Source organism: Octopus bimaculoides, chromosome 1 (genome assembly GCF_046866305.1).
Source record: "Octopus bimaculoides isolate indiv1 chromosome 1, ASM4686630v1, whole genome shotgun sequence".
NCBI lineage: Eukaryota > Metazoa > Mollusca > Cephalopoda > Octopoda > Octopodidae > Octopus > Octopus bimaculoides.
The window spans coordinates 10,760,090-10,786,206 of record NC_142928.1 but is presented as its reverse complement, the minus strand read 5'-3'; the positions used below and the strand labels follow the sequence as shown (position 1 = coordinate 10,786,206).

The 26,117-nt window shown below is 38.0% G+C and overlaps 1 protein-coding gene across 1 annotated transcript in view; it reads left to right on the top strand.

The window, feature by feature from the left end:
- The window catches only part of LOC106873358 (uridine-cytidine kinase 2), a 62,858-nt gene extending 37,264 nt beyond the window's left edge, over window positions 1-25,594 (top strand). The window contains exons 3-7 of the mRNA XM_014920687.3: window positions 6,676-6,772; window positions 8,693-8,835; window positions 9,294-9,388; window positions 20,593-20,641; window positions 24,984-25,594. Of these exons, the coding sequence (XP_014776173.1) occupies window positions 6,676-6,772; window positions 8,693-8,835; window positions 9,294-9,388; window positions 20,593-20,641; window positions 24,984-25,090 (491 nt within the window). The 3' untranslated portion in view covers window positions 25,091-25,594. The remainder of the gene's footprint in view (window positions 1-6,675; window positions 6,773-8,692; window positions 8,836-9,293; window positions 9,389-20,592; window positions 20,642-24,983) is intronic.
- Window positions 25,595-26,117: the final 523 nt, after the last annotated feature.

Here is a 26,117-nt window from a genome sequence, read left to right as displayed (position 1 = left end):
GTGTATGTGTGTGTGTATGTGTGTGTGCGTGCGTATGTGTGTGAGAGCGTAAGGATGTGTGAAAGGTATGTGTGTTATTTTGTGTGTGCATATGTATGCGGCTGTGTATGTACGTGTATGTAGGCGTGCGCGTATATATGGGTGTGTGTGTGTATAGGGCTGTGTAAGGTGTGTGTCCCTACCACTGTGCGTGTGTGTGTGTGTATATGTGCGTTCGTCTATATGTGTGTGTGAGGGCGCGCTTGTATGTTTGTCATGTGTGTGGGAGGTATGTGAAGTATGTGTGAATGGGGGTATGTATGGGTTGTCAGGTGTGTGGGAGGTATGTGTGAATGGGTGGTATATATGTATGGGTTATGTGTGCAAGGGTGTGTATGCTTGGGTGTGTGTGTGTGTGTATGTTTGCGTGATTGTTAGCGTGTGTGTGTATACGCAATTGTGCATGTGTATGTGCGTTTGTATAAGTGTGTGGGCGAATTTGAGCGTGTAATTGCATGCATATGTGTTGTGTGTGTGTGGTGTGTTGGGGGTAGGTGTGCTTACATGTGTGTGTATGGGTGCGTGTATTTTTTGTGTGTGGGTATGTGTGTGGGTATGTGTGTGGGTATGTGTGCGTGTAGGAAGAGATGAAATAAATTGTGGAAAATTGTAGTGATTGTAATAAAAAAGTGAATAATGGATATAATGTAAAGTGGATGAGGGGGGTGGGGTAAAAAAAAGAAAAGAATAATAAATAAAGAAAAGTGTTGCATTGTCGTAAAGGGGAGAGTCATAAGGAGGAGGGGGCTGTGTTGAGTCTGAAGGGGAAAGATGATCTAAGGTTAAAAATATAGCGCTGTTCCAAGTGGAGTCGCGAGGGAGTGGACCCATGGAGCAGGGCGTTGCCAAAAACGGAGATGTTAGAGGGGGAGTGGTTGGCCAAGTGGAAGTGACGGGCGTCGGGGGAGTCCGAACCTAGCCAAACGTCCCTTAGGTGTTCGGTGAAACGGTCGGCCAGCCGGCGGCCCGTCTGCCCCACGTAGAGTTGGTTGCATAGGGTGCATTTGATGCAGTAAATAAGGTTGGAGGAGGTGCAGGTGAAACTGTGTGGAATGTGAAGTGTTTGTAGGTTCGATCCGGTGACAGAGGTAGTGTTGGTGATGAAGGGGCAGGTGTGACAGCGGGATCTGGAGCACGGGAAGGAGCCGGGTGGGGGTGGGGAGGAAGAGGAGAAGGTACTACGGACCAGTATATCGCGTAGGTTGCGGACGCGTTTGAAAGAGGATAGGGGTGGGTTAGGGAAAATGAGGTGGGTGGTGGGATCGAGCTGGAGGCAACGGAAGGCCCGTAGGATCCTCCGACGAAGGGGTAGGGTGGCAGGGTGGAAACGGAGTGAGAAGGGGGTATGGTTAGGGGATTGGTGTGGGGGAGGTGATGGTGATTGGTGTGTGGTGATGCGGTCGATTCGACGAGCGCGGGCGAGGGCGGATTGGACAAGGTGGGAGGGGTATCCTCGATGCATGAACAGACGAGCAAGATACTGGGACTGGGTCTCGAAATCCTGGTCCAGGCTGCACAAACGTCGGAGGCGGAGGAACTGGGAGTAGGGGATGGCCCGTTTGGTGTGGAATGGATTATATATATATATATGTATGTGTGTTTGTGTGTCTGTGTTTGTCCCCCCAACATCGCTTGACAACCAATGCTGGTGTGTTTACATCCCTGTAACTTAGCGATTCGGCAAAAAGAGACCGATACAATAAGTACTAGGCTTATAAAGAATAAGTCCTGGGGTCGATTTGCTCACTACAGGTGGTGCTCCAGCATGGCCGCAGTCAAATGACTGAAACAAGTAAAAGAGTAAAAGAGTATACACACACACACACACACACATATATATATGTGTGTGTGTGTGTGTGTATGTGTGTGTATGTATCATCATCATCATCATCATCATCATCGTTTAACGTCCGCTTTCCATGCTAGCATGGGTTGGACGATTTGACTGAGGACTGGTGAAACCGGATGGCAACACCAGGCTCCAGTCTGATTTGGCAGAGTTTCTACAGCTGGATGCCCTTCCTAACGCCAACCACTCAGAGAGTGTAGTGGGTGCTTTTACATGTCACCCGCACGAAAACGGCCACGCTCGAAATGGTGTCTTTTATGTGCCATCCGCACAAGCCAGTCCAGGGGCACTGGCAACGATCTCGCTCGAAAACCCTACGGGAGCCAGTCAGGCGGTACTGGCAACGGCCACGCTCAAAATGGTGCATCTCATGTGCCACCCGCACAAGAACCAGTCCAGGGGCACTGGCAACTATCTTACTTGGCTTGCCGGGTCTTCTCACGCACAGCACATTTCCAAAGGTCTCGGTCAGTAGTCATCGCCTCGGTGAGGCCCAATGTACGAAGGTCTTGCCTCACCACCTCAGCCCAGGTCTTCTTGGGCCTACCTCTTCCACGGGTTCCCTCAACTGTTAGGGTGTGGCACTTTTTCACGCAGCTATCCTCATCCATTCTCACCACATGTCCATACCAGCGCAATCGTCTCTCTTGCACGCCACAACTGATGCTTCTAATGTTCAGCTTTTCTCTCAAGATACTTACACTCTGACGGGTATTCACATTGACATTACACATCCAACGGAGCATACTGGCTTCATTCCTTGCGAGCTTACGTATGTCCTCAGCCCATGTTTCACTGCCATGTAGCATGGTTGTTCGTACGCATGCGTCATACAGTCTGCCCTTTACTCTGAGTGAGAGTCCCTTTGTCGCCAGCAGGGGTAAGAGCTCTCTAAACTTTGCCCAGGCTATTCTTATTCTAGCAGCTACACTTTCAGCGCACCCACCCCCACTACTAACTTGGTCGCCCAGATAGCGGAAGCTATCGACTACCTCTAGTTTTTCACCCTGGAATGAGATAGAAGTTGTTTCCTGTTTGTTTACAGTCTTTATTGCACCTGAACATCTGCCACAAACAAAAACTAACTTGCTAGTTAACCTGCCTTTGATGTTGCTGCACCTCTTATGTGTCCATAGCTTGCACCGGGTACATCTTATAGAGTTACTACCTACTCCTTTTCTACATACTGAGCAGGGCCATCTACCTGAAGGGGTTTGTGTTTTATCTACCTTCCTACTTATTAGGATTTTGGTTTTAGCTAGGTTGACTCTAAGGCCCTTCAATTCTAGACCTTGCTTCCACACCTGAAACTTCTCCTCATATAGGTGCAGGAGTGGCTGTGTGATAAGAAGCTTGTTTCCCAACCACATGGTTCCAGGTCCAGTTCCACTGCATGACACCTTCTATTATAGCCTCAAGCTAACCAAAGCCTGGATTTGAGTGGATTTGATAGATGGAAACTGAAAAAAAGCCTACCATATATATATATATATATATATATATATATATATATATATATATATATATATATATATATATATATCATCATCATCGTTTAACGTCCGCTTTCCATGCTAGCATGGGTTGGACGACTTGACTGAGGACTGGTGAAACCGGATGGCAACACCAGGCTCCAATCTAAATTTGGCAGAGTTTCTACAGCTGGATGCCCTTCCTAACGCCAACCACTCAGAGAGTGTAGTAGGTGCTTTTACATGTCACCTGCACGAAGGCCAGTCAGGCGATACTGGCAATGGCCACGCTCGAAATGGTGTCTTTTATGTGCCACCCGCACAAGCCAGTCCAGGGGCACTGGCAACGATCTCGCTCGAAAATCCTACGGAGGCCAGTCAGGCGGTACTGGCAACGGCCACGCTCAAAATGGTGCATCTTATGTGCCATATATATATATATATATACACATACGTATATATGTGTGTGTGTGTTTGGTGTTAGTGTATTCACGTTCATGTAACTTAGCATTTTAGCAAAAGAGACCATAAGAAATACTGGGGTCAATTCATTTGATTAAAAATCCTTTAAGGTGGTGCCCCAGCATGGCCACAGTCTAATGACTGAAACAAGTAAGAGATCAAAAGATAAAAAATATTGCCTTGAGCTTCAAGGCTGTCTTTCATTGGTAAATGTAAAATTGTAAAGAAGATAAAGCACTTTTAACATCAGGAGACGGTTGTCATGATCTGTTTTTGCCAGGTCAGGTCAACCTGACTGCAATGAAAATAATGTTTATTTTTAGGCCATGTTATGAACATTAATGTCATCACAATTGTCTTATTGGTTTAAGAACTAGAATTAAACTTTAGAACCAGACAGAGTGTTTGGAAATAAAATGACACTAGCTAGTCTATGGAACTCTGTAATTAAGTTTAATGTTTACATATATAATGAGGAGTGAGGTATTAAAAAAAACGTAACTAGTTATAATTATTGAGTGAGGTAAAGAAAAACCCTGATGTTAGTCAGTAACTAATATTATTTTATCATTTTTAATCATTTTGGAAAATACAGGTAAAGTCGTAATACGTTGAGATTACAGATATGCTCGAATGGAGGTGAATAAATGTGTTTTGTGTGAATGAGGTGAAATAGTGGGGTGCCTCAGTTTAACTTCTCACTGGCAAAAAGCATAAGTACTATTCTTCTGGGTAGAGAATTAAGCTTTGATTAGTCATGGCTAAAGTAGTTGTTGTTGTTGGCACTCCGTCGCTTACGACGTCGAGAATTCCAGTTGATCCGATCAATGGAACAACCTGCTCGTGAAATTAACGCGCAAGTGGCTGAGCATTCCATAGACACATGTACCCTTAACGTAGTTCTCAGGGATATTCAGCGTGACACAGTGTGACAAGGCTGGCCCTTTGAATTACAGGCACAACAGAAACAGGAAGTAAGAGAAAGTTGTGGTGAAAGAGTACAGCAGGGTTCACCACCATCCCCTGCCGGAGCCTCGTGGAGCTTTAGGTGTTTTCGCTCAATAAACACTCACAACGCCTGGTCTGGGAATTGAAACCGCGATCCTATGACCACGAGTCCGCTGCCCTAACCACTGGGCCATTGCGCCTCCACTATGGCTAAAGTAACAATGACTATTATCTCTGTTTACATGATATAATTGAGACTAAAAGGTCAGTTTTTATGAGGCCCTGTTACAAATAACTGAAACTTCATTATCTTGGTTGGTGATTTTTGTGAAATGTTGGGCAGCGGCATTATGGCTATGGATATGATTCAAGGAGTGAAGAAGCATGAGGATTTTGGATTTCAGTGACACAAATGAACTAAACATCTGCAAAACTAACCTCTGGAAATCAATCAGCCACTTGACCAGCTACCAATCAGGTGAACACACAAGCTAGCTAGATGTAATTCTCACCAGGAAAGAAAATAGATTGATCGTTATGAAAAGTAAATCTTTCCTTGTTGAAGAATATGTCACTACATCACGGAATAGGGATTAGTGACTTTAGAATAAGAGTGAGGCAGATTCTGACATAAAAATGCAGTCTGGGGAAACGAAGGAGAAGGAAATGAAACATCAGGCAGCTAAACATAAATTTAGATAGCTTTTAGATGATAGATATGACAAAATGAAGATAGAGACTTAATAACATGCTGGATAACTGGGAGGTTATATGAGACGACTTGTTGAAAAGTGTGGACAAGATCTATAGCTGGATCATGGTTCCATTCTTCAGTGGAGGCGGATGCTTAGAAAGCATAATAACCAGAGTTAGAATTGGATAGAAAAGTTCAGGGTACCTTTACCTTTGCTGGCAGCAAAGGCATTCTCCACTGGCTGCCAGTGGGTTCTCGAGATGGTCATTAAGCTCTGCAGTAATTTTGGGAGCTGTACTTATGTGATCCTTTCTAACAATTCATGTAAGAGTCTGATGATCCCTATCTGAAAGTTTTGGTTTTCTTCCGGAGTTTTGTTTTAATGAGGAGGGTTTTTTTCCTCTTTCTCAAAAGCTGTCATTACTTTCGAGACAGTACTTCTTGATACACCAAACATTTCGGCTGTTTTCGTTATGCTAGCACCTGCCATATGAGCACCAACAATTTGACCTGTTTGAAAGTCTGATAGATCTGTCATTTTAATGAATTTTAATTACCTTTTACTAATGATATCTGAAAAGAAACAGCAATTTTAGCAAAACATATTAAGCACCACTGATAATAAATCAACACATAAAAATAAACAAGCTTTTGATGGTTTATAGATATTTCAAAATTATGATGCTGTGATGCTAGGTGTTTCCATTATTTTGTCCAACCCCTGTATATATATATATATATATATATATATATGTATGTATGTATGTATGTATGTATGTATGCGTTTATATATTTGTGTCTGTGTTTGTCCTCCCCACCATTGCATGTTTCAGTCATTTGACTGCGACCATGTTGGAGCACTGCTTTAGTCAAGCAAATTAACCCCATGTATATACATGTATATACACACATTATGTTTTGTATTCTATTATTCTATTTTTCCTGTTTGCATCACCAAACCCATTTGATGTGTTAAATATATTGTATCTATTTATTTTGGAGAATATTTCATTGTTGTATTAAAAGTGCATCATATTGGGTTTGTTGTTTTAGCATACATTATGAACTGTGTCATGTCTTTTCAAAATGGTTGGTTTAAGGTCTGACGATATAGTTTTGTTTCATGGTAAACACAAACAGATATCAGTTGTTCAAATGTTGCATGGTCATCACAGTTGCTATGTTAATTATATGTTATTTGTATTTTTCAGATGCATTTGACTATAAAAGAATGCTGCAGACAATGAAGGATTTAGCTGCTTCTAAACCTATCATGATCCCAAAATATAATTATATTTCATGTACAAAGTAAGTAAACACCTTTTCTTTTTTTTTTTTTTTCAGATTTTAAAATTGCATTTTGCTTTAACTATTCATAGGTGCAGGCGTGGCTGTGTGGTAAGAAGCTTGCTTCCCAACCACATGGTTTTGGGTTCAGTCCCACTATATGGCAAATGTCTTCTACTATAGCCTCAGGCCAACCACAGCCTTGTGAGTAGATTTGGTAAATGCAAATTGAAAAGAGCCTATTTTATATATATGTATATGTGTGTGTGTTGTGTGGGTGTATTTTGTGTGTGTGTCATACAAATGGCACCTGTGCCAGTGGCATGTAAAAACACCATAACATTCTCGGAGTGACTGACGTTAGGAAGGGCATCTAGCCGTAGAAAACCATGCCAAATCAGATTGGAGTCTGGTGCAGCCTTCCAGCTTACCAGCCTTGTCTTGTCCTCACATAATTCTGGTTAATGAGCATCACTGTCATACAAGTGATGTTGTTCATTTCCAATCCTCCATGAAAAGCATGTTTGGCTTTGGAGAAATATTGCAATATTACCTTGCTCGGAAACAGGTAAGAGTTGGTAGCGGGAACGTTATCCAACCATAGAAAATCTGCTTCAACAAACTCCGTCCGATCCATGTAAGCATTGAAAAGTGGACATTAAATGTTGTTGATGAGGATGATGATAGATTAACATATGTGTGTAAAATATTTTTCTATTACTAGGTTGAGGAAAAAGTTTGTGCACTGTGTTAAGCATTATTTTAAAAGTAATGCTGTGTTAAAATAATGCTTAATACGGCACACAAACATTTTCATCAACCTATTAGAAAGTAATTAATAACAGCAGAAGCAGTAATACTACCAAAAGGTAATCTTGATCTTCAACTTGACATGGTGCTTGTGTTTGGACACAGAATACTGTGTTACCTTGAGAGAATCTCTCATAAAGACTTGAGGTGAATAATGCTGTGTTTTGCGTTCTAACATAACCTCGAAATTAAGTTGGAGATTTCCTTTTGAACGTTGGACCATTCCTTTCGAACACTGGGCCTCACGGAAGCAAAGTGGCTGAGTTCCTTTCGAGTTTTGGGCCTCAAAGAGGCAATGTCTGAGACCTTTGGCATTATGTTATGCTTTAGAAGAAGACCCATCAAGCTGAGCAAAATCGCAGATGTGGCAGATACCAGTGTCATGCAAATGGCACCTGTGCCAGTGACATGTAAAAACACCCATTACACTCTCTGAGTGGTTGGCATTAGAAAGGGCATCCAGCTGTAGAAAACCATGTCAAATCAGATTGGAGTCTGGTGCAGCCTTCCAGCTTACCAGCCCTGGTCAAACCACCCAACCCATGCCAGCATTGACAACGGACGTTAAATGATATTGATGAAGATTACTTTTTTTCTACTATATATTTTATGTCTTTTGCAATGATAACAAGATTTTCTGCCCGAATAGTCTAGGTTATTTAGTAGCTATTATTATAAACACCCACAGTCTGGAAAGTCTTAATTTGTTGATTAGTCTGATTCTAATTATGGGGTAACAGTGCAAAAGTACTTTCTGTTTATCGTAGACTAAAACATCTTAAACCTTCGAAGCAGTCTTTGCAAAAATTTAATTATGTAGGAAGTAATGCTCTGAGAGACAAAGACACAATTTTCAATGAACTAATATCGTTTCATAACCTTTCAGCTTGAAATATCTTTCTTATTAATATTTTACTGTTTTTTCATGTATTTTTGTTGCTAAAATGTGTAGGAGGAATATTTCTCTATTAGCGAATTAAATCATTTCACTGCTGGTTCAACATTAAATAATCACCTAACTATACATTATGAATAGAGCTTATTTTCGGCCATTTGCCATAACCTTAAATTCAGAGCCTCTAATTATTTCTTGTGTATTCATTTTTTAATTTTTTTTATTTTACCATTCAGGGAAGAAAACGGAGTGTTTTTGGAGCAGCCTGATGTAATTTTCGTAGAAGGAATTTTGACATTTTATTTTAAAGAAATCCGTGACCTATTTCACATGAAACTGTTTGTTGACACTGATGCAGATACTCGGTTAGCAAGACGAGGTATATCCTACCATTTTCCATACATCAAAAGTAGCCTGCAATTATCCTGTGACCAAGTTTTTTTTTCTTTCTTTTTTAATCATTGCAGAATGCATTTATGTGTTTTGAAGCCACATCATATTCTAAATATTTAATATTCGTCTTCTGGTGGACTTCAACTTCCTCTTCATTCTGTACAAGGCTGGAAACTATTCCAAAAAATGCAATTATACATTCTTTAGTCATTTATATGCAAGTATTATTTTGCATTTAGAAAACAATATTTCATCACAACACTTCTGCTTCAAAGCTAAATTTTACTACCCACAACTCTAGTGCTTTTCATAAAATTACATCAGAGATATTAGGATTTCATTTTAACCCTGATCTATTATTGATTTCATCATCATCATCATCATCATCGTTTAACAATTAATGCTGATGGTCTCAATGTGTTCTTCTTCTTTTCTTGTTTCTAGTTAATCGAGATGTTCTGCGAGGCAGAGATCTTGAGCATATTCTCAACCAATATACATCACTTGTCAAACCTGCATTTGAAGAATTCTGTCTACCAGTAAGTACTTCGATATTTTTCCTTCTCTTTCAGTAGGCATCTTGTTGATAGTCCTGTTTTCTTTTCTAATTATTTGGTAACGAGTAAGGGCCGGGTGGGTGTTGAGTCATAACTTCTGGCAGCTGCACCCGCAGGGTTTTGGGTTCAGCCCCACTGTGACAGTTCAGTGGCACAGTTCAGTGCCACTGTACAGCACTTTGGGTGCTGATCAATGTTTTATGAGTGAATTTGGTAAATAGAAACTGTATAAGGCGGCGAGCTGGCAGAATCGTTAGCACGCCGGGCGAAATGCTAGGCGGTATTTTGTCTGCCGTTACGTTCTGAGTTCAAATTCCGCTGAGGTCGACTTTGCCTTTCACCCTTTCAGGGTCGATAAATTAAGTACCAGTTACGAACTGGGGTCGATGTAATCGACTTAATCCCTTTGTCTGTCCTTGTTTGTCCCCTCTATGTTTAGCCCCTTGTGGGCAATAAAGAAATAAGAAATTGTATGAAGCCTATCAGTCACACACACTCGTAATTAATATAGTTGTTGGTTATGGCCTGTCAGAGAGTTACTCTTGGATTTGCCCTATAATGTTCTGAGCAATATAGGTGACACATGAGACTTGCTGGTCAGAGGCACATAACCTCTCTAGTACCAGAGGTAGGAATACAACCTGGACTTATGAACAACTGACTGATATATATATATATATATATATATATATATATATATATACATATATATATATATATATATATATATATATATATATATGTGTGTGTGTGTGTGTGTGTGTGTGTGTGTGTCATCGTCATCATCATTTAACGTCCGTCTTCCATGCTGGCATACATACATACATGCATACATACATATGAGGCAGTTCAGAAAAGTTCTTGGCTTTGGGTAAAAGAAAATACAGGAGGATCAGTTAATTATGATTTCATCCAACCTATTCTTGTCTCAGATTCACACACTTATTGCTGTGGTCCTTCGGTTTTCCTAAGCCTTTAAAAGAACTCAGAAGGTTGGGTCTCCAGCCAGGCATTTTGTGATATCCTTAGAGCCAGGATCTTTTCAGTACCCCCTTGTATATATATATATATATATATATATATATATATATATATATATATATATATATATATATATACATATATATATATATATATATATATATATATATATAGGTTCAAAAAAGACAAAAAAAACAACAACGTGAGGACGTGATACAGATTGTGTTACTAGACGCTATATATATACACACACGTACACAGACATACATACATACGTACATGCGTGCGTGCGTGCGTGTGTGTGTGTATGTGTGCATGTTTGTATCTTCTTGTGTTGACATCATGTGATAGTTACAAATGAGTTCCACCATCATACAAGCAGAATCACTCATTTTAATTTTTCTTTGAGAAACATGTTCCATCAAGAAGAAATATTTTCTTACTTGGAAACGGGTCAGGGTTGGCAACAGGAAAGGCTTTTGGCTGCAGAAGACCTGCCTCTGTTGGATCCATGCGAACATAGAAATGTGGATGTTATTAAAATGATGGTGAAATATAATTATGCCAATGGCCCGTTTAAAAGCCACCTGACTGGCTCCTGTGCCAGTGGCACATAAAAAAGCACCATCTGAGCATGGTCGATGCCAGTCAGGCAACACTAGCCAAGGCTATGATTTCAATCTTACTTGACTGAACAGGTCTTCTCAAGGATATCATATCACCTGATGCCTCAAGGGTCCTCTTAAATGGGCCAGTCATGCAACACTGGCATCGGCCCACGGCTGCGATCTCACTTTAGTTGTCAGGTCTGCTCAGTCACAACATATCTCCAAAGGTTTCAGTCTCTTGTCGTCACCTCTGTGAGGTCCAATATTCGAAGGTCATGCTTCACCACCTCATCCCATGTCTTCCTGTGTCTACCTCTTCCACAGGTTCCCTCCACTGTTAGGGTGTGGCACTTCCTCACACAGCCGTCTTCATCCATACGTAACACATGACCATACCAGTGCAGTCATCTCTCTTGCACTCTACATTTGATGCTTCTTATGTCAAACTTTTCCCTCAGGGTCCTTACACTCTGTTGTGTATGCACACTGACATTACACATCCAGCGGATCATACTAGCTTCATTTCTTTCAAGCGTACACATGTCCTCAGCAGTTATGGCCCATGTTTTACTGCCATGTGGCATGGCAGTTCAAACACATGCATCATACAATCTACCTTTCACCCTGAACGAGAGGCCCTTAATTGCCAGCAGTGGTAGGAGCTCTCTGAACTTTGCCCAGGCTATTCGTATTCTAGCAGCTCTGCTCTCAGAGCATCTACCCCCACTATAGACTTGGTCACCTAGGTAGCAGAAGCTATCAACTACTTCTAGTTTTTCTCTTTGGAATGTGGCAGAAGTTGTTCTCTGCACATTTTCAGTGTTTATTGCTCCTGAGCATCTGCCACAAACAAAAATAATCTTCCTAGTTAGCCTTCCTGTGATATTGCTGCACCTCTTATGTGTCCATAGTTTACACTGGGTACATCTTATGAAGTCTCTACCTATGCTTTTTCTACAGATCGAGCAGGACCATTTACTTGAAGGGGTTTGTGATTTGTCTGCCTTCCTACTTACTAGGACTTTGGTTTTTGCTAGGTTGACTCTAAGGCCCTTCGATTCTAGTCCTTGCTTCCACACACTAAACTTCGTTGCTAGTTCTGGTAGTGACTTGGCTATTAGAGCAAGGTCATCAGCATAGAGGAACTCCCAGGGGCAGCTTGTCTTGAATTCTTCTGTTACTGCCTGGAGGACTGTGATGAATAAGAGGGACTGAGGACTGATCCTTGGTGAACCCCTACTTCTACCTGGAATTTTTCACTATACTTGTTGCCAACCCTCACCTTATTGACAGCATCCCTGTACAGGACTTATACAGCTTTCACCAACCACTCGTCAATCCCTAGTTTCCACATTGGCCACCAGATACGGGATTGGGGTCCATGGCAAAGGCTTTCTCCAAGTCACCAAAAGCTAAGTACAGAAGTTTATCTTTGGCTTGGTATTTCTCCTGCAGTTGCCTTATCAGAAATATAGCATCAGTGGTGATTCTACCTGACACAAAACCAAACTGCATCTCATCTAGGCTAACTCTTTCCCTAATTAGTTGGGCTATGACCCTCTTTGTAACTTTCATCACCTGATCTAGTTTGATACCCCTGTAGTTATTTCTATCTAAAGCATCACCTTTACTTTTGTAGCAGTTGCCTATGGTGCTGCCGCACCACTCATTGGGTATGACTCCATATACATATATATATATACACACACACATATACAATATATATATATTTTCTGCAATGATTTGAACAGTGGTGATGAGTGACAATTATGTAAATGATAATAATATTTTATAAGCTTAAAGCTTATAAGGGTTATAAGGGATCACTATATATTGACTAAAGAAAACAGTCTAATATTGGGGCATATAAACCCTTGACAGAAAAAAAGTGGGTGCGTGCAGAAAACCCACTTTTTTCCATCGAGGGCTTATATGCCCCGATATTAAGCTATTTTCTTTAGCCATTATATGGTGATCACTTTTAAGCTTAAAGCTTATAAGAAATATTATTATCATATATCTATATATATATATATGTATATGTATATATATATATATGTGTGTGTGTGTGTATACATACAAAATATATATCTGACATTGAGGTTTGAGGATGGTGGTAAGACACAGCAAAGGTGTACTCATACAAACTGACTGATCTGTCATTCTATAAATAAAAATTAAAAAAAGTTCTTACTAGGGCCAAGCAGAGAACTGACAATATATTGTTGCATTAATAGTATCCACTTCCTAAGGATGGGGTTGTCTCCAACAGTAGAAAATTATAATGAAACAAGACAAGTGCAATGTGTGAAGTATTTTGACAAGCACTTAAAGATCTGCAATGAAAATGTCCTTGACCCTTCATGTGGGTTACAACTTAACAAATATCTGTAGAATAACCAGACCGTTACCAAATTATTCTGATGACATCCAAAAACCAATCTAGAACTAATTTTTTTCAAGATTCCTTTTCATCTGTAATTGCTGACCTTGGTCTGGAAGAGAATGAAGTGCACGTTATGCATATCAGAGTATGACATGGATCAACAGTTGGTCATTTTTAGACCATGCTTTTGTAACATACGATGGGGTACCCAAAAGTAACCAGAAATGTTCTCTGTGGGACAAACCTGTTGCAGTTCAGGCTTCTGCTGCAAGAATCCACTTGATGCAACCTTCAGGCATCAGTCTGTTGACCAGAATCATCGGGTGCTGTTGTACTGCCACATGGTGCATCTTTGTTTTGCAGTGCTGCTCCCCTGTTTGTTTATTTTTGCTATGGTTAAAATGAAGGAACAGTGTGCTTCTGTGAAATAGCAACAACACAACCAATATAATTGGTAGAACAAAAAAGGAAAACCTGTAATTGTCATATACCCAATGAATGCCTGCTTGAAGGCTTTTGTCTGCATAAAAATGTTGTTCATAAATGTCATGTAGAAACACTAAGTAAACACCAAGCAAAGATCTATATAGGCAGCACCATAGATTTTAAGCATTGATATCGAGCTCACTTAAATTCTTTCACTAAGACAAAATACAAATTCTTGACATCATTAGCCATGCACATACATGATCTTAAATCACAAAACATACAATGGCTTGGTCCATAATAAAACTATATATGTAAACTATACTTAAAAGAGTCATTAATTATTCTCCTTCTACACAACTACTCAATATTAAATAAATTTTCTGATACCATTTACTCTTGTAAACATAGGTTTTACTCAGCATTTATGCATTATGATTCTGGATAGAGTTGAGAGCCAACTTCCACACCTATTTAAACATTTTTAGAAAAATAAAACACTTCCCTCCTATAGAGCCATCAGTAGCCTTAAATATCATGCATTGTATCTTTTCTTCCAACCACTCAAAAATACTTCCAACCCCTGGTCTTTTGCATATAGCGGTGGTGTCCAAAAATAGATGTAAATATCTTTTTTATGACTGGACAACCGGACCCCCAGAAACGGCTGTAGGAGTATTAACTGGATTAGTAACACCCAAACTTTTTATCTTATAGACTCTTAACTCTTTTTATGATTTCACTTTATAATCTGTAAGTCGACCTATATATGTATCTATTTTTCAATATATTTTTAATGTATATATATCATCATCATCATCATCATCATTATCATCATAATCGTTGTTTAATGATGATGATGATGATGATGATATATTTATATATTTTTATATGTATTGATTACTCTATATATTTTTAATATGTTTGGTGTATTAAATATACTTTTAGAGAAATCCATGCATATTGGGCCTAGGGCTGAATAAATATAAATTTTTATGCAAACTAGATTTGCATAAATTTGATTCTTATTTCTACATTATTCTAATGCCTCAGGTTTGAATATCTTCAGCACTTCAAAGTGACATATATATATATATAAAGAAGTGTTGGTTATAGGACAAACATTAAATTTGGGTCAACGGCTTTACATACAACACCACACCTCAAACATTTAATCATATATAAAAAACACCATGTTTCGCAAATACATAAATAATAATACATAAATAATACATAAATACATAAATAATAATACATAAAATCACATATAATCAAATAGAATACAAAAGGAATGGCCTATCAAAAAGTTAAATATAAACAGCTAAAAATTCAAAAACTACCAAAAAACCTAATAGACAAATATAAAATAAGTAAAGGTAAAAATAAAATAAAATAAATGTCCACTGACTAAAAAAGTTTTATCAGACAATTAAAATATTTTTTAAAAATTAAAAAAAAATTTTTTTTAATATTTGAAAAAAGTATTTTATTTCCCTCATACAAGTACGTCCAAAGTCCATAAGTAAACAAACTTCCACAGGTCAAATTCGCATACATCATGAAAAAAGTCTTTTACTTCCCTCACACAAGTATGTCCAAAAGTTCATAATAAGCAGACTTCACAGGTGAAATTCAGTATTCACATATATCTATGGCCATTTCGGGAGCTCACCACCGTAGTTTATTTACACTAAAGGGCAACATGGCGATGACCCCCTCATCAGGATAAACGGGAAACAAAAGACATGCACAGATCAAAATTTTTTTATGGAAAGCTTATATAATTTAAAAGAAAAAACATCAACAGAGCAGTTCAAATTTTCTAAAAAAAATGTCTATTGCTAAACACTCAGGTGGCTGTAGTTAACAGAAATTCAACCTCACCAGTTTTAAATCCCCATAACGCTAAACAATTTTATTACATCTACTTTTATTTCTATATACTTTCAAAAAGGTGGACGAAAACCTATGGTTGCAAAAAGGAATCAGCTCAGTAACTCTATTCAAAGTTTTTGGCCCAAAAGTCTTAAGTATGGCAAGGGATTCTTTTATACACAACTTACACTTATTTATATTTACTCTGAAGTAAGGGGCTCTTGAAATAACAGACCATTCCAGAGAATAACTCTTCTTATTCCTCTTTACATTGTGTATATAAGATGCAAGTGTGGTAGAGCTACAGTATTTTTCATTTGAAAACGAGCTCATGTGGGCCCTATACCTAGCCTTAAGATTTACTTTACTACTTATATAAAACTTATCTAAATTATCCTCATCCTTAACAATGCATTTATAAATTGCATTAGTAATTAGACAGACCCCATCAAGGGGGCATAATCCAGGGTTTCTACAATTACATGATTTCCCAGAGCCATCCCTAACCTTATTTCTACTACTAACAGTACTTGTCAGGTTTCCCACATTCACTCCTTCACATCTCTCATTAATGGGGTTTGATACACCCGGTGGGAGCAACATGTTGGCATCACTAACCTTAGGCGTATCAGAACCTCCCTGCCCAGGATCGGGGTTTGTATCAGAACATCTCCAGTGCACTTGCCCATTTAACTTGCTTCTATTTATGGATGCAATAATGGAGGCCAAATTTAGCATTACTGAGTAAGAGAACTTCATAGATGACTTATTGCAAATGCTGTAGTATTTATGACCTTTTGGGAAGTTCTCCTCCAGAATCCTAAAAAACATCTTGGGAAAATTTCTTACCCTAAGAGAAAAAGGTGGGGTGAATCATATTACTTCCCTTATTCTAAAACGTGAGTTCTTGGTTTTACTTATCTCCTCACTACCACTATTTTGCTTCTTATACCTATTCATAACCTCTTTAAATACATTTCTAACCAATGGCTTATTTTGGTTGCAATCAGGTAATGCATTGCTTCTTTCCTGACCAACCATGACATGGTTAGGTGGTAGACCTGCCATCTTGTTTTTAAATCTCATGTTAGGTATATGTGAGATTTTAGTTCTGAAACCACTTAATTTTAGAGTGTTGTTGTACACTGGCGCATGTTGATCGAAAATCTCTTCATTTGCAGATAAATCAGAGATTCTGATCAAAATAGCGGTAACAATGCTATCTATAGTGGATTTTGGGTAATTGGACGATACATTGATATATGAAATGGATTTGTTTGGCTTATGAAATGCGTAGTATAAACCCATATCCAAACACAATGTAATGTCCAGGAAATTCACCACTCTTGAGTTAACATCAAAGATAATGTTAAAATTAAAGAAATCCTTTAAGAAACCTCTCAGAGATTTCCTCAATCTATTCAGTGCAGTTTTAGACTGGCTATGTACAGCTAGAAGTGCATCGTCCCTATACAGTCCCCCTGGTGAGGAGAGAAAAACTAATTCTTAATCTGTGAAAGGAGGTATAGGCCCACTAAGTCAGTCACCTGTGCAGAATCATAAGACCCCATGGTTATATCGAAGAAATTGGTGGAATCAATTCTCTGCCAATCATGTTTGTTATAGGAGATGAGGGTCTCCCTTGCCGCTAATATCACATCAATATCCGAACTAGGTATATCCACAAATTTGCAGGTGAAAATCAGGGCTTTATTCAGCAATATAGGGGATATAGAATTATAATAGTTCGAGAGACCAAATTGTATAAAATCTAAATTAGGTTTATCCTTAAGGGAGTCAAACCATAGGATAACATCTCCAGTAAATTTCCATAAGGGAAGCTGAACCTTATCCCTCACGATGGGAATAATATGATCAATAATATATTTACTGATTCTACCCAAGTCAGATTTGGTGGAGCAGATCGACCTACGCGAAGGATTTGATAAAAAATCAGACTTATGATCCTTCAAGAGGGCATGGGGAGTTTTTAGAGCCTAAGGCTGGGTTCTGTCAAGCAGGCCCAAAGCAGAGATGATTTCTAAGTGAATGTCATTAATTCTATCCACAGCATTTTTGCTTGCATGCTTATGACCAGAGTTTAACTCCTTCAGGATCAAGTCATTATAAATCTTCGGCGGTACAGAATAAATGTGTCCAGTTTTATCCGATAGGACGTGCAGATCAGGAAATGATTTCATTGCAGATATCTTATCAGACAGGAATTTCTGGAAAGGATTCGTATATTTGGAGAACTTCAACCACTTAATCACATTCATAAGGTCATGTTCAAATTTAGCAAGAGTTGGGTTGGACGGTGGATTCCTATAAGTTTTGAGATTATAATAGTTATTCCTGTCACGAGAGTCAGTTCCATTCATATTATTGTTGTCCTTTCAGTTATTTTTCATATAAAAGAAGAAAGCACGCCATCTTAGCCTATTAATAAATTCTGTGGTTCCATATATGCATTCTTCAAGGGTATGGGGATATATATATATATATATATATATATATATATATATATAAACAGCAGGTTGCAATGTTTCACCAAAAAGGAGAATTATCATTGTCATTAAATGTGACTAGGGTGTTAAGAAACACCTACATTGCTAGAAATAAGAGCTAAAATGCCCTAATGCTGTAGTTAACTCACAAGAATGGAAATATATACACTAACAGGGACCTGAGTCGATTGGCATTTTTCAGATGCTTCAGATCCCTGTTAGTGTATGTATTTCCATTCATGTGAGTTAATTACAGCATTAGAGCATTTTACCTCTTATTTCTAGCAATGTAGGTGTTTCTTAACACCCTACTCACATCTATATATATATATATATATATATATATATATATATATGAGAAGTATTGGTATCTAGAAGACACAAAGAGTGGCAGGTAACGCTAAGTAAGTGCTATGGACAGACTGCAGTTAAACTCTTGGTTTGATAATGATATGAGTGAAGAGTCTAATGTAGGTCTTGTATTAGCATGCATATATATATATATATATATATATATATTAGACAGGATGAGATAACAAAGCCAAGGCTGTGAAGAGTTTTCAGGACATTATAATGAAATGTCCTGAAAACACTTCACAGCCTTGACTTTGTTATCTCATTCTGACCAATCATCATCATCATCATCATCGTCGTCGTTTAACATCTGCTTTCCATGCTGGCATAGGTTGGACAATTTGACTGAGGACTGGTGAGCCAGAAGGCTGCACCAGGCTCAATCTGATCTGGCAAAGTTTCTACAGCTGGATGCCCTTCCTAATGCCAATCACTCAGAGAGTGTAGTGGGTGCTTTTACGTGCCACTGGCACAAGGGCGTGTTCAGGCGGTTCTGGCAACGACCACGTTCAAAAGGTGTTTTTTACATGCTACCCTGCACGGGAGCCAGTCTTGTGGCATTGGCAATGACCACACTCGAATGTTGCTTTTCACGTGCCACTGGCACATGTGCCAGTAAGGTGATGCTGGCAACGATCACACTTGAACGGTGCTTTTTACATGCCACTGGCACAGGAGCCAATCCATGGCTCTGGAAACGATCATGCTCGGATGTGCTTTTAATGTTCCACTGGCACAAGTGCCAATCAGGTGGTACTGTCATTGGCCATGTCAGTGATTTTGATTTGATTTCACTTGCCTCAATGGGTCCTTGCAAGCAAAGTTCATTGTCCAGTGAATGAGGGGTACTCATAAGTGGGCTGGTTACACCCCACACTCGAATGTGCTCTTAACGTTCCATGAGCATGAGTGCTAATCAGGTGGTACTGTCATTGGCCATGTCAGCAATTTTGATTTTGATTTCGCTTGCCTCAGTAGGTCTTCGCAAGTAAAATTTATTGTCCAATGAATGAGGGGTATTCATAAGTAGGCTGGTTACACCCACTGGCACAGGCCACAGGCTATGGTCTCACTTGGCTTGTCAGGTCTTCTCAAGCACAATATATATATATATATATATATATATATATATATATATATATATTTGAAAATCTATGAGAGTTACTTAATACAGTTTTGCAGTGTAAAGGTGATTTAAAAAAAAAAAAAATTTCAATTTAAAAAAAAATGTTATAAAATATTTTGTCTGGATGTTACTAACCTTTTTTGGGAAGAAGTCTTTTCCTAGTGTGTGAGCACTTTTGATTAACCTTTTCAAACACACTTGCTCTTAAAGATGAAGCTGTTATTTTTGTAGTAGCAGTAGTATTAATTAATTCTGGTTTATTTTCAGACTTATGGTCTTAGTCATAAATATTCTTTTCTACTCTAAGCACAAGGCCCGAAATTTTTGGAGAGGGGACAGTCGATTAGACCAACCCCAGTATGTAACTGGTACTTTAAAGATAATATTGATGTATCACTATTTCTCAAATTAAATTTAAATTAATAAAAATAAATCTATTTTCATTATGAAATTAAATTTTCATTATTGTATTTTGTTTGTCAATGTAGCAAGCTGGCAGAATTGTTAGCACACTGGACAAAATGTCTAGCGAAATTTTGCCCGTTGCTATGTTTTGAGTTGAAATTCCGCCAAGGTCGACTTTACTTTCAACTTTTTGAGGTCGATAAATTAAGTACCAGTTGCGTACCAGGGTTGATGAATTAAGTACCAGTTGCATACCAGGGTCAATAAATTAAGTACTAGTTGCATACCGGGGTCGATCCAATCGACTGACCCCTTCCCCCTTCCCCAAAATTTCAGGCCTTGTGCCTAGAGTAGAAAAGAATATTGTATTTTGTTGTTGTCATTTATGCTACAGATTATGGCTTTTTACCCCAAAACCAAAACAAAACAAAAAAAAAACATTTAATTAATGTTAGAAATTGCAGACTTATGTATCATCCTGCATTCATGATTTTTAAAAACTTTGTTTTGTGTTTTAGACAAAGAAATATGCTGATGTCATCATACCAAGAGGTGCAGATAACACAGGTATGTACTTCTGCCTCTACTCTTTTGCATCTTCTAATATTTTTTTCTTCTTTTTCTCTCTTCTTTCCTTCTTCTTCTTCTCATCTTTCTTGGCATTTTGGCTCTGACACTCCACTTTCTTTTCACTCCTCTTTCTCTTTTATTCTATTAGCTCTTCCTCACTCACATTTTTCCTTGCTCTGCCTACTTTCATGTGCTTTCTTTTTTAAATCCCTCCTACCCTACTGTGCCATTTCCCTTTGCCTCTTTTGTTCACTCCTCCTTGCTTCTCCTCCTCCTCCTCGCTTCTCCTCCCCCTCCTCGCTTCTCCTCCTCCTATACATTTAAGCTTCTTTTTCTTTCTCTTGTCTCCAACTCTGTTCCATTTTCTATCATCTCTTCAATATAAATCATGTTTTCCTTCGCCATTTTCTCATTATATTTATTCATCACCAATGACCTAATTCAATGTTCCACTCATTATCTTGCAATGATCAATCATTCTTTCTATTTCCTCAATGACTTCCCCATGGTTCCTGTTTCCATCTCAGAATGACTATCCATTCTCTTCCTCAATGTCCTCTTTGTGATTCTTGTTTATTATTTCAGAACAACAACCCATTTCTTTAGCATTTTATCCTCACCATTTTAACATCATTTCATGACTAGTTTTCCATCCTGACATCATAGTTAGGATGTTACACTCACAATCGTAAGAACATGATTTTCATTACTGGTTTGGGCAATGCTTTGTGTTCTCATGCAAAACCACTTCATTTCATGTTGTTCCACTCCACTCAACGACTGTAAATGAGCTCCAGCACTAGCTGATATGATGGACTAGATCCCCCATTCAGGGGGAGTGTTGCAATCTCAGTCAACATGGAAACCAAGTTACACTCTGGCTTTATGCGTCCTATTGCTCATGACAGACGTAACCTAAGTATAGTTGGACATATCTTCTGCATTAGTGTTTTACACCCAGATGCTATTCCTCATAACAAGGCATGTCACTCACAGTGACTGTTAATCAAGTATTTATATGTGGCTTATCTCTTTTCATGAATTGTTTATATTCATTTATTCATTGTTGTCTGAGCATTGATAAATTGGAAATATTTTAAAATCAAGTAGGTTCATTTCTGTCCTGACAGTTGCAAGTAAAACTCTTTGCATTAACCCTTTCGTCACTGTATTTATTTTGAGATGTTCTGTATTTGTCTGTCTTTGTCCCACTTATACATTTGACTAGAAATTCTTCAAGGCGGTGCCCCAGCATGGCCACAGGCTAATGACTGAAACAAATAAAGCATAAAAGATAAATGGTAAAAGAAATACATGTGTGTATATACATACATAATTATACACACACACGCGCGCGCAAATATATATGTGCATTTGTATATATATATGTGTGCGTGTATATATATATATATATATATATATATATATATATATATCAATTAGTATTTTATGAGCTTAAAGCTTATAGCGATCACTGCGCAATAACTAAAGGGTCCCATATGTACAGGAAAACCTACTTTTTTTGTTGAGTGCTCATATGTCCCATTATTAGACTATTTTCTTTAGTCATTGCACAATGAACACTATAAGCTTTAAGCTTATAAAAATACTATTATTATTATTTACAGAAGTGTAAAAATTGGCGCTGCTTAACAAAACCATTCACAATAAAAAATATATACATTTCAAGGTGTAGGAGTGGCTGTGTAGTAAGCAGGTGCAAGAATAGCTGTGTGGTAAGTAGCTTGCTTACCAACCACATGGTTCCTGGTTCAGTCCCACTCCATGACGCCTTGGGCAAGTGTCTTCTAATATAGCCTCGGCTCAGTCAAAGCCTTGTGAGTAGATTTGGTAGGCGGAAACTGAAAGAAGCCCATCATATATATATATGTGTGTGTGTGTGTGTGTGTGTGTGTGTGTGTGTATGTTTATGTGTCTGTGTTTGTTCCCCCAACATTGCTTAACAACTGATGCTGGTGTGTTTACATCCCCGAAACTTAGCAGCTCGGCAAAAGAGACCGATAGAATAAGTACTAGGTCTACAATGAATAAGTCCTCGGTGTCGATTTGCTCGACTAAAGGCGGTGCTCCATCATGGCCGCAGTCAATTGGCTGAAACAAGTAAAAGAATAATAGAATAAAAGAATATATAATATCAACCTCTGTTGACATTTTTTAACGATACCAAGAGTATAATTAGTATAATTGTTATTGACATTATGAAATAACCCGTCACTTTAGTTTAATTTATCCATCTAATTACTGCTGATCAATATTAGTTTTCACTTATCATGTCATTTCTGTTTTCACTTGATCCGACAGTGTTTTCTTGTTACTTGTAGATCCAAAACATTAACTGGAGATTAGTTTTTTTTTTCAATAAGTACTATAAACAATATTTTAGAAAATTACTATTTTTAAATCTCACAACGAGAGATATTCAGCAACAGTACTTTGTAGTAAAGATTGTTTGCCAACATAACATGGCAGTCCTGGTTTAGGACTAATGTTGCTGTAATTTAGCCCCAGGAAACATCGTCTCCACCTCATTTTAATTCCCACTTTCAAAAAGCTGTAAAAAGCACTAAGTCCACTCTGCTGAGTGTCGTATAGCCAGCTGAAGGTGATTTCTCCTAGGGCTGAATTACAGCAACATTAGTCCTAAACCAGGACTGCCATGTTATGTTGGCAAACAATCTTTACTACAAACAATATTTTGACCAAACATTATAATTATTAGAGGGTGAAAAGTGAAGTTAGAGTATGCATGCTTTCTTTCAAGTCATCATCATCATCATCATCATCAGCGTTTAACTTCTTGTGATATTAGTATTCAAGTGGCTGAGTACTCCACAGATACATGTACCCATAATGTAGTTCTCAGGAAGATTCAGTGTGGCACAGAGTGCGATGACGTTGGTCGTTTGAATTACAGGTATAACTCCTTGTTACCAGCTGAGTGGACTGGAGCAACAGAGAATAGAGTGTTTTGCTCAAGAATACAATGTGCTGCTGGGAATTGAACGTATGACCATACAATTGTCAGCCACATGGCTTCAGACAACAGATAGTGCTACCTTACACAGTGGCTGCATACACTACATGTAAGTTGCCTCAACTAGATAGCACATGGGGCAAGTGCCTTCTATTATAACTCTGGGTTGACCAATGCCTTGTGAATGGACTTTGTTGATGGAAACTGATTGATAAATGTATACGTGTGTGTGTGTGTGTGTGTGTGCATTACTGTCTCCTTGCCTTGACATCATGTGATAACTACATATATCATTATGCATGTAGTGCTCTTTGCTTCCAGACTAACATGAAAACATGTCTGGCCAAGGGGAATTATTATTACCTTAACTGGAAACAGGTGAGGATTGGTAACAGGAAATGCACCTGTAGAAACAAATTCTGTCCAACCCATAAGTAGATGTTAAAATGATAACGATGATAATATACAGATTATCACATCTAGATATCACTCATTACATAAAATACACACTAGATATCACATATTACATACAATATATGTTATTTACCTTTCCTAGGTATCATATGTAACATAAAAACATGGAAGTTACTTCAGTCAGATATCATATGTTACATACAATATTTGTAAATTATATCAACTAAATATCAGTCATAGTATCTGTGTAAGTTACACCACTTTTATATCACAAATGATAATATATACATACTTTATATCAACAAGATATCATGCATTGTATACAGTATATGTAGGTTACTTGACATAGATATCACACAGGGCATACAATAAATAACTATCACTTATATACCTCATTTAGGTATCACTTTTTACATACAAGAAGGTTTTTCCCAAATAGATATCTCACATGATATAATACAAATTGGTTACTACTCTAGATATTACCGTATTTTCCAGCATACAAGTTAAGGAGGGTATCCAGCCACAGAAACCATGCCAAAACAGAGGACTGGAGCCTGGTGCAACCCTCTGGCTTGCCAGCTCTTGTTAAACCATCCAAACTATGCCAGCAAGGAGAACAGACATTAAATGATGATGATGATGATGATAATGATGATGATATTGACATAGTATATTGTATAAACATTCAAACACCATCAATATTGTTCCAAATTCTTTTGTGTTTCACTTGGAATATTTGATCCTCCAAAGTCAACTTACCATCTTTTAGTTGTAAATTTTGATCTGAAGAATTCCACTTGCATGCTGGGAAATATGAAACATGATCTCATTTCATTTCTATATTGATACAGTAATGAAACGATTAATCAGAACCTGCAATGAATGTATCGTTTGTTGTTTGAATTTATTTTCTCTTTGTTTTTCTAGTTGCCATTGAGTTAATTGTCCAACATATCCAAGAATTACTGCGACCAAGCAAAAGTGAATTCTTTCCAGACTCAAAGCCCTTAGTAATTGACTATGAATGCCATTGACATATGCAATGTCTTACAGCTGTGCTGATATCAAACATATTAGAATGGTTGCATATTTTTCGTTTAGGGTTTTACTAATTTTCTTTAATTAATTATTATTAATTATGTAAAAAACCTTTTGTAACATTTTCATTTTCAATTTTTGTTGTTGTTATTTTTATTCTTCATAATTTATATGATTAATATTTTACTTAGGAGAAATAACTTGTATTTATATGACTGTTAATAAGCCTGGATTAATTAACACTTATTCATTTTCTCCAATTAACAATAATTGAAATGGTTTAAATTATGGGAAAAAAAAAAAGCAAGCAAGCAAAAATGGACCCAGAGAAAGAAACACGAAAAGAAAAATTAAAGAATACAGATTCCCTTCTCCCAAAGGAAAAAGAAGAGACAAAATAAAAACTTAGATTTACTTTTTTGAAAAGATCCTATCAATCATTTTAATAGAATTTGTTGAAAATAATAACTAATAAAGCCTAAATATTATTTTTAATGATACATGTGTGTTGTTGTTGTTGATGATGATGATGTTCATGCTGTTATTGTTATTGAACTTTGACTCAACCATGATTGATTACTGATAGTTTGTTGATCAACCGATGTGACTCAAAGCACTGATCCATTGACTTAGTTTATGACAGATCGACAGAGGATCAAATGACGAGGTTCAATGTATAGATCATTGATCCAGCTTTATTATATCCACTTAACTCAGCGTTTCTCAACTGGGGTTCCCCAGAATCCTAGGCTTCCGCAAAAGGCTCCTAGGGGTTCCACGAGAAAGAGTGAGACAAGCTAATGCTAATTTCATGATTGTAACATTACTATACATGCACAACATCTTATTGGTTATTGCAATATTGTAATATAGGGCGACGAGCTGGCAGAATCGTTAGCATGCCGGGCGAAATGCTTAGCGGTATTTCGTCCGTCTTTACGTTCTGAGTTCAAATTCCGCCGAGGTCGACTTTGCTTTTCATCCTTTCGGGGGTCGATTAAATACGTACTGGGTCGATGTAAT